Source organism: Xiphophorus maculatus, chromosome 12 (genome assembly GCF_002775205.1).
Source record: "Xiphophorus maculatus strain JP 163 A chromosome 12, X_maculatus-5.0-male, whole genome shotgun sequence".
Taxonomy (NCBI): Eukaryota; Metazoa; Chordata; class Actinopteri; order Cyprinodontiformes; family Poeciliidae; genus Xiphophorus; species Xiphophorus maculatus.
In genome coordinates this window covers 17,040,005-17,050,266 of record NC_036454.1, presented here as the reverse complement: position 1 = coordinate 17,050,266, position 10,262 = coordinate 17,040,005, and the positions used below count along the sequence as shown (strand labels likewise).

Sequence of the window (10,262 nt, the reverse complement as noted above, 5' to 3'; positions counted from 1 at the left end):
CTTTGATCGACTTTTTACTGTCTGCAGAGTTTGGAGACAACACAAGCAAAACTGTACTTTTCATGTACATTGGTGTACATGAAAAATATTGCTTACAAGTTTGTCCGACTGGAATTTCTTGTTTAGTTTTTTTTGGGGGCTGGGTGGAGTTTCAACCGTGATGTTTTTGTTCACAGGTATGCAGGTGAAGGAAACACAATGGCTGGTGGGACAACAGGAGGTGGACATGACAGGAACATGTTGTCTGTCCTGCAGGCCAAACCGGCTCATTCAGATTTTTCCGCCCCTGTCTGAACTCTACGCAAACATTACAAAGCAGAATCCAATCCGGTGAGGCAGAAGCAGTAACATTCATGGATGAGCGGCTCAAAGAAATGCATGATTCATTCAAAGTATGTGGCTGACGTTACGCTGGGTGGATGAAGTCACGCAAGGACGGCTTTTCGTAAAGTGAACTGTAGAAAGGTGGAAAATTTACCTCTTTTCACTTTTTTATTCAAGTTTTTTGATGCAGTTGTGTTAAGTTCTTAGATATTTTAAAAGTCCCTTACTTCATTTTGAATCAAATGTAATATGTTTGTGCTTTCAATGTCCCTTTAAACTTAATAAATCAATCCGTCTTGTTTCTAAGTTGATCCCCATTACAATTTGATACTATTTCTTAGATTCAATTCTTTTTATTCTCTTTCTTAGTGTTGAAATTCTTTCAAAGTGGTATGCTTGTCTGCCGTCCACTAGGTGAAAATATTTTTTCATTTACTAAAAATCTGCCAATGTACATATTTGCGATGGAGGAAAAAAAATATATATACATTTTTCAAAGACTATTTAATGATTTTGGCCAAATTCTAAAAATGATTCAGTTTTAGTTTTGCTGCCAGTTTTTTACATTTGTATAACTTGGATTAAACAAATGGCATCAAATCTAAGCTCTTTTGTCAACTCTTCTCTAAATAATGGAATAACAAAAGTGAGGTAATTATTAGAATTGCCAAGTAGGGAAATATTTCAGAAAATAAATGTGTTTGCTATGGAAATAACTAAAATACAAATGATTAAATAAAAGTTAAATTGCTGAAATAGGCATTGATTGGCTGAAAATTCTTAAGTTTTATTAATATTGTTCAGGTTGCATTAATGATGAGATTTATAAAACAAAGGAAAACCTCGTAGATAGACAATATTTCTATCACAACGCTTAAGAGAGTTGCTCAGTACAAATTTGTTTAACAAATAAATTGATTACAAAGGTTAAAATGATTTCAAATGCTTTCTCCTTTTGTTTGACCCTCAGAAGTTACTTTAGAAAAATCTGCATTTTTAAGCTTTGTCCACTAGGTGGCAGTAGATACTTCTGTGGCAGCCTTTAGAAATCTGACCCTCAGATCATCTGAACGCATAAAGCTTTTAATTTATCTCCACCAGCAGGCAGTAAAACATGCTTTAATCTACCTCTACACTGATCTCGTGCTGCAAGCCACAAACGGAAGCAACGTTTTAATTAAGATTGGACAAATTCAATGACAAAGACTCTGCCGAGTGCCATAATGAAATGCTGAGCAATTACACGTCTCCTGAGATTCTCCAGTCTCCGATCTGGTTCAGTCAGCAGGTTTCTGGCTGCTCACAGGGATCGGATGTCATTCAATCAAAGGATCTTCATTAATTTGCTGTTTTTGTTACGTTGTTAGGAAGCTGTGCTTATTTGTGTCATAGATTAAGATACTGAAGCCCAAATCAAATCATTAAATTCACGTAGTGTATCAAATCACGGCTCTCTTTGTATTTAGACGTGTTTTTAGATAGCCCAACTTTGAAATGAACTTGCAGAAAAGACTGAATCGTGTTGGATACTGAATCCTAGAAACAATAACAAATATTTATATGTGTATAATTTCAATTAAAACTACATTCAAAAAAGAAAATTAATATTTATACAAATGATGCAGTAATCAGTTAAACACGCAAACAATTCAATGTGTAAACTATCAACTAAAATTAAAATCATGGTGAGTTACAGTTGCATATAACTTTTTTATTTCCTGTCTTAAAGTGCATCAGAAAGTAATTTACATTATGAACGTTCAAAACGTTTAACAGCAGACCAATCACTTTGTGTGCAACAGTGTTAGCCTTTGATTATACATTGCAACACTATGAGACAATTTAATAAATCATGTTATTGATTATCACTTTTCATAATTATCCTGAGGACATAATGTAAATCCAGAAACATGTGACGTCTACAGGTTTTGTTTCCAACATAAACAGAGCCTACAGTCTTCCACACAGTGTTCCCTGATTCGGTTCCCGGCCCGGGGACATTCACTGCATGTCGTCTCCTTCTCTCTCTGACCTCCTTCCTGTCAAGCTGCTGTTGAATAAAGGCCTTAAAAAATCTTAACGAAAAAGGTCTTAGCTAGTTTATATTAAAATTCTGATTTAAATGTAAATAAAAAGAAGAACCTCATGGCTTCCTGAAAATCTCAAACCGCACATTTAGCACTTTTTTCTATGTTGGTCTTCCTTGTGAAGTGCAGATTGCATTTCTGGAGCTCATTATCTCATCTGCAGGCATCAAAGCAACACCAAACACCAACATGCTGTGCAACTTCAGTGGACCGGTGCTGATCAGAGTTCTCCCTCCACTGCTGCAGAACAACCCAGTCAATGTTTTGTTGATGTTTAGCCCTGATCTCCGTCGTTTGGAGAAGTTGTGAAAAGGTGTGTGCGACTGAGCTGCACCAGTTCTGTCAGGAGGAACGGACCTGAAGTCCAGCAAACTACTGTGAGAAGCTTGAGGAAGGAAACACAAAACATTTGGCCTTAAATTTTTTAGCAAATATAAATAATTTTGCCATTTCCAACTGACCACAGTTTCCCATGACCAAAATCAAGAGAAGTTTGGTTTGATTTAATGCGAGACGGTGTGGAAAACAAATCTGTGTGTGTCGTTTTATTTGGTGTAGGGTGTGTTCAGAAGCAGACATGTAGTATTTTATAGCATATTTAAATTACTATGTTACCTTCAGTTGTCATAAATATACTGTTTACATCAAAACATGACTTCACAATTTAATGCCTTGAAATTGGCATCTGTCTCTTTAAGAAATTCCTCCATCTTCAGCATGGTTATTACAAAAACGCTTCTCCATTAAGCCTTTAACTACATTCTTGGGAGCGCTGCACCGAGAAGCAGTTTGTATGTTGATCTCAGCATACAAACACATGAAGTTCCACCATGTGTTTGCTAATTGCTGCTGCCGCTAGTCTGCAGGAGCCGAGTGAGGGAGTTGCATGAAAGAATTAAACTCCAGGAATGACATTATACCATGAAATAAAGCTAAAACAAAATTTCAACTTTACATAATTCTGCCCTGTTAAGTGCCAGCTTTCGTAGTGCAACCGCTGACAGATTGGCCACTGGGAACATTTGTCATTTTAACTGGCATGTCTGCCAATCTGGGAATCAGTATTTATCCCCATAGTGAGACACAAAACAAACACTATAAAAGAGAAGTTAATGTTGTGAATGTAACTCTGGTTCTCTAATTAGCATGAGGGAGTGTCTCACCAGACCACACTCCCTGCTGAGGAAGAGGTGAGTGTTTCTGAACGGTGACCGATGCGACGTCACCCTATTTATGGGTGGAGGTCTGCCGAAAGGATTTTAAATATTCTCACCCTTAACTCGATTCAATCGGATCTGCTTTATTAAGCAAAGACAAATCGCAAGGCAATATTCAAACACTAAATATAATGGATCACATAAATAAAAACATAAATCAGATTGTTCCTCTGAGTCTTCATGCCAAAAAGGTTTTTGACTGAGAGAAGTGGGAAATTTTGTTCAACGTTATTTGTGGATTAACTTTCCATTGAAACTTTGGTTACATTTTTAAACAAGATTGATTGACTCAGAGAAATTGAGATATTCAAATATCTTTGAATGATGCTTTCATACCCAAATTAGATATGAGATTTCTTGCATAGTGGGGCTTTGGTGTTATTGCTGTTAAGTTTTCAACATAAACTGTATTTTGTATTATCTCAACTGATCAGTGTCTCTTCTTCCACGTCTATTTTTAAGAAAAACTTTTTCAATAATTAGCTTTGTGGAATGCATAAATAATAGGTAACAGATTCTCCTCTTTCCGTTCTGATCGGTTTCCTGCTTGTCTTATCGGCTGTGCAGGTGGGCGGTAATTTCCTGGTAGGTTTCCTGTTGTGCATTTCAACTTTGCAGAATAGTTTAAATGCACACTGATCTAGTGATCAGTGTTTCAGATCATTAGACACTGGGGTACTCTATTAATTATATGAATATTGAAGATGATTGGACGCAGTAATTTTATTTGGAGGCATCAGAATAAAAGGGCTGAATGCACATCCATGCAACAATTTGCAGATTCTTGCATCTCTACTTTGTATTGGTCTCAATGAAACATACTGAGGTCTGTAACTAGACTGTGAGAAGAGGAATGGCTCTTGCAAAAATCTTGACTGCAAGATAAAATGAATAAATTAATGTCCATTAATTTTTTTAAAGACATTTTTAGGTTTATGAATTAGATAGAATGTTCTTTACTTATCCCAGAATTGGGGAAATGTTGAGCGGCAGCAGCATGGCATACAGAAAACAGTGAAATACAAAATAAAATGCTAATTTTTATATAGTAAAGTAGTGTTAACCACCAATGTATATACATAAAGCAGTGGCACTGACATTATTATACAGAAGATCAAGTGTTTTATTATCTTTGCTGGGCCAGTCGACTCGACATGCTGATGAACGTTTGGCAACAGGAAAGTGTTCAGTGAAGAACGGTTGAAATCCCCTTTATTGACCATGAATGCTTCTGGGTGTTTAGAAAGTAAAGTTGTGGTGGTGGAGCTCTAATTTATGTTTTTAAAATGTTTTTATTTGCATGTTTTAATGCAATTCTTGGTAGATGTATCAGATCAAAACACCTGTGTCTTGGTGGTTTTGTTTTTCTTCCAATATCTGCTCCAGTTATTTTAGCTTTGTTGATGACAAGAATTAAATGAGCTGGTTGATAATTACCACTGAGAGGTTGGTGAATGTTTAGAAAGGGATACACCCGACCCATGAACATACAGCTCAGTGTGGGAAAAGTTACAGACAGCCATCATGGAAAAAACTATTAATTTTCATTTCCTATTTCCCTCTGATCAGAAAATACTCAAACACACATTCAGCTGTTTATTGACTGTAGTTCAACGTACACCAAACACTTTCTGTAACTATCAAGAGATTTAAATTCAACACAATCCTGGTTGGATATTTTAACCTGTCTTTTTTACAAAGCTGGTAGAAGTTTCATTTCCAGAAGCTTAATGTCATCCTGATGCATGTTTAGTACTGGATCATTTAGTTTTGTCCAAACTCTCCCTCTCAGATGAAAGGAATTAACTTTTGGTGACAATGGTTGCTAACTGGAAACCAGATCAATAAAGAAAGTATCACACACTCTAATGTTCCTTTGTTCTAGGCTATAATTGAAACCAATCAGCCAAATGCTCATCATCACACCTTAGGTTTCACACTTTGGTTTTGCTTGCCACATGCATCTGCAAATAAAGACCACGAGGGCAAATGCACATTTCTAACACACCATGAGAAATTCCCGTCATACTTCACTTCATACTCTGAATAAAACCGAAACATTGTTGAGGATGTAGAAGTCTGGACACAACCTACCAATATCACTTCTCTTCTTCACATACTACAGTTCTTAGTAAGAATAATGTCAAACCTTCCTGGTTTTATGTAGAGAAAAGACTGACAGCAGTAAAACTCTCCTGTGGGTCGGTAGAAATTTATATTTAACCATTTCCAGTCAGAAAACATACACTGTGTTGTTTGTGATGTAAAAATAATATTTGATTACAAGGCTCTTGAAGTGGAAAATTACAATAAGGTCACATCTGCTAGTTGTATTGCTATATGTGTATTTTAAGTTCCTGTAAAGTCCTACCAAAATATAACTATTTGGGTTACATGTAGACGGTTGGGAGTTGTTTTCCACAGCTGCATTAGAACCAGTCTGTCTCGCCCCGTTTTGGGACCTTTATCCTTGGTATAAAACTCATGTGTTGTTTCTGCCTGGCAGAGTTTTTCATCCAGTTTTGCTTCATTATCGATTGTCCTACGAGCTCTCTGAGTTGTGCACAAGTCATAAATAAACCTGATTGAGTGATTTTACCTGTACAGTGTTTGGTAATAGTTTTTTCCACAACACTCTGTAAGCTGACCCCTAACTAACCTAAAACACAAACTTCAATGTATTCCACTGGAATTTTACAAAGAGGCCAACAATGTGAAGAGCTGAACAGTGAATTTCTGAGACATGATGAACACAGCATTGTATGCTGAGATCAACATACAAACTGCTTCTCAGTGCAGTGCTCCTAAGAATGTAGTTAAAGGCTTAATGGAGAAGCGTTTTTGTAATAACCATGCTGAAGGCAGAGTATCTCTGGACCAAGTTTGTAAAAATAGCTTAAGGTAAGCCAGATCAGATGAAGAGCATCTTAGAAGATCAACTTTAAATTCTTGCCTCAGATTCTTAATTGGAAATAAGTCTGGACTTTGATTAGGCTGCCCAACTTTCGTGTTGTAGGAAAGCATTCCCTCGACATGATGCTGCCGTTACCATGGATGATGAGTTCAGGTTGGGTGTGGCTCACCTTCTTCCACATGTTTGTTACATCCCCTACTAGACCTGCAGCAGACTTCTTTTACCGTTCATAATTTCCATACGGGTAAAATTTGCAGCATGCATGGCAAATAGTTGTCCATCTGTGGATCTCTGCAGCTCCTCCAGAGTTACCACGTGCCTCTAATTATTCTCTGGGGAATACTCTCCTCTTTCGTAATGTAACCCTTCTTTAACCCCGTCTGCTGTGTTCCTTCATGATGCCGTTTGTTCTCAAACAAACCCCTCTGTATTTAAAGTGAGATCAAATGGATGCCAGTGGACACCATTTACTGATGAGGTGACTCCTGAAGGCTGTTGGTTGTTCATACATGGGTGCAAAAGGAGCTGAATGTTCACCACACTTTACAAACATTGCTTTGTGAAAAACTGTTATATGAATTATTTTGGTCTACGTAAAATCCAAATAAAATGCATTAAAATTGGTGGATGTAATGTGTAATGATCCAAGAGATATGGACACTTTTCCAACGTGCTGTAGCATGTTGCTTTGGGGATATGCTGGTTTGTAATCAAAGTCAGCTTTTGTTATTTCAAACTGAGGGGAGGGTTTATTCTTCATACAAATGTTTCTTTTTAAGGAGATCCGTTTCTCAGTCGTGCAACAATAAACCTGTTAGACTTGACTTTTACATGTGTGGGACTTTGTGTTCATCGTGTCTCAACTCTGGTTTCTCAGAAGGGAAATTAATAGCCGCTGCTGAAAGGAGAAGTGCTGCCACTGAGTAATAGGTGTTTATTCTCTATGAAATATAGTTGAAGTATTGCTTCGAGGTATTTCCATTCAGTTTAGAAGCTTTTACTTCAGTTTGGTCAATAGATTTGACTCAGCTTGACTGTGGTTGCAATCACCTGAAACATGATGGTGAATAAAATGCATCTTGCATGTAAGCAGATGGCTATGTACTGAAAAGAACATGTGTGCAACTTTCTAAACGATGAGAAAATCTTTGAAAAAATCTGAATTAAAAGTAAACAAAAGAAGAACTTTGTGGCTTCCTGGAAAACTCAAGCCACACAACTAGCACTTTTTTTTTTCTGCGTTGAGGTTTCCCTTTTAAGGGAGGACGGCCTTTCTGGGGCTCATTCTCTCATCTGCAGGCATCAAAGCAACGCCAAACGCCGACATGCTGTGCAACTTCAGTGGACCCGTGCTGATCAGAGTGCTCCCTCCGCTGCTGGTCACAGAGTTTGTTCTGGGTCTCGCTGGAAACGGTTTTGCTCTTTTCATCTTCTGCTTCCACTTGAGGCCCTGGAAAAGCAGCACGGTGCTACTCTTCAACCTGGCAGTGGCTGACTTCATGCTCATCATGGCTCTGCCCCTCCGAGCCAGCTACTACCTGTCAGGGATCCGCTGGATTTTCGGTGAGACGATCTGTAACGTCTGCCTCTTCATGCTGGCGATGAACCGCAGCGGGAGCACTTTCTTCCTGATGGTCATCGCCCTGGACAGGTACATGCGTGTGGTGCATCCCCACCATCCCGTTAACTCCCTGAGCGTGGGCAAGGCCATGTTGGGCGCTCTGGTGCTGTGGCTGGTCCCCATTACAATGACCGCCCATGTCTTCTTTCTGCATCACATCAACACAACCTACTGCGAAAGCTTCATGGTGGACACGACCTCCAGAAGAAACCTGTCCTGGCACAAATTCACATTTCTCTTCTCTTTCTACATGCCTCTGCTGGTGATCCTCTACTGCACCTTCCAAATCATCAGCCACCTAAGGAGGAGACAGCTGACCAACCAGACCAAGTTCAAAAAGGCTCTGTACTTCATCGTGGTGGTGGTGGTGCTCTTCATCGTCTGCTTCCTCCCCAGCAACATCACTCTGCTGACCATGTGGATCAAGATGCTCCCAGGATTCGTCTGTGACGACGTGGAGCAGCTCACCACCGTGTTCTACATCACCATCAGTTTGACTTATCTCAACAGCGTGCTGGACCCCGTGGTCTACTACTTCTCCAGCCCGGCCTTCAAGAACATCTGCAGGAGAACGCTGCATCTGCCTCAGTCAGAGACTTGTGAGAGCACGGAAAAGAGAACACGTGAGACGGCGTCCCAGTCGCACAGCCAGCTGTGATCCGCAAACTCAGAGTTAACATCTGATTAAACCGCATCAAGTTTGAGCAAGATGATGCTGTTCTCACTTCCCTTATAGCCGTTGAAAATGCGTTAACTGTACTTTTCTTGCACAAGCATGTCTATGTATCACCATGAATGCAATTTTTTATATAATTTCTTTTGTTGTGCATTTTATGTGAAAGTTTTGCACTTTTTGTTCACTTTTCTGGTGAACATCACTTTAATGATTGTTTTTTCTTCTCATGACCTTATATGGAAACAAACGTTGTCAATGAACAGGCATTGAATGCAAATTAAGGTAATCTGATATTTTTGTACATATGTCATCAAATGTGTGACATTTGCTGTCTAAAACCAAACAACTGTGACTACTTAAAGAACTACACTGAATAAGTAGTACAAGTACCTACAGGACATTGCATCAAAAGGTTTGGTTTCATTAAAACGGTCTGTTTCTTGTAGGGTTTTTGCAACCAAATTATGTGTCATCTTTAAGTTTGCTGAACCATAGATTAGTTTAAATACTTTGGTGGATGGATGATAGTATGGATTGTATTTCAGAATTTAGCTTGTCTTGTACCAGTCATCAAATGTGCAATAAATAAAGCTTACTTGACAATTTTTAAATGATGAGTCTCTTTGTGAACACAAATGCAAAAAATCCTCCATGTCAACTTTCAGAAAGACTTTAAATATGTTTCTGAGTAATTTCAAATCAATGCAGAAAGCTAAATATTAACCACAGGCATCTCTTCACTTTGACGTATTTGGTGATAGTCATTAAGTAGATGTCAATGTGAAAGCTCCACACTTTCCAATATTAAACTTTTCTAGCTTCATGTATTTCTACAGTAACAATGTTCCTCAGTCACAAAATGACAAGCTGATTAGGAGCAATGGAGCTCGTCTTTAAAAATATTGTTCAACATTTGGTGAGAGATCAAATCACCCATTTTTAATTAGATTAACATTTTTTCAGTCAGTCTATTTTTACTTGTGTATCCCAACTAATGTATTTTTTTTATAGCACCAGATTCTTCTGGGTCACTTGTCTACTTTTTCAGTGAATACTTTAATAAATTACAAAGGTCTTAAAATGCATGAATCTCACATATTATTTAGTTTGACTGTATGCTGTATGTAAATGTTGATACATCTGAGCTTCCTGCATGTTTTGCATATGAAAACTACATATTTCCCCCCCATCACTATTTATAACATTCCAGGCATTGGAGAACAAATTTAGCTGTATTGCAAAAAATTATTATTTCAAAATACAGGCTCTGTAAAACAAAGTTTGTAAATAAAGATGTACCTAGCAAACCCTTCATGGCTGATATACTGTAGATGTCTGGTTTCCTTTGAGGTCTGGCCAGCTAACTGTCTGTCACAGCTGCTGCTGAGCTGTGACCACCTGATCATCATCGCCCTGATCTCCA

The 10,262-nt window shown here is 38.3% G+C and overlaps 1 protein-coding gene across 1 annotated transcript; it reads left to right on the top strand.

Annotated features, from left to right (window-relative positions):
• The first annotated feature begins 7,862 nt into the window (after positions 1-7,862).
• LOC102219872 (hydroxycarboxylic acid receptor 2-like) lies at positions 7,863-9,413 on the top strand. The gene has a single exon (XM_005795084.2). It carries the CDS (start codon positions 7,868-7,870, stop codon positions 8,819-8,821), a length of 954 nt encoding a protein of 317 aa, XP_005795141.1. The 5' UTR covers positions 7,863-7,867; the 3' UTR covers positions 8,822-9,413.
• Positions 9,414-10,262: the final 849 nt, after the last annotated feature.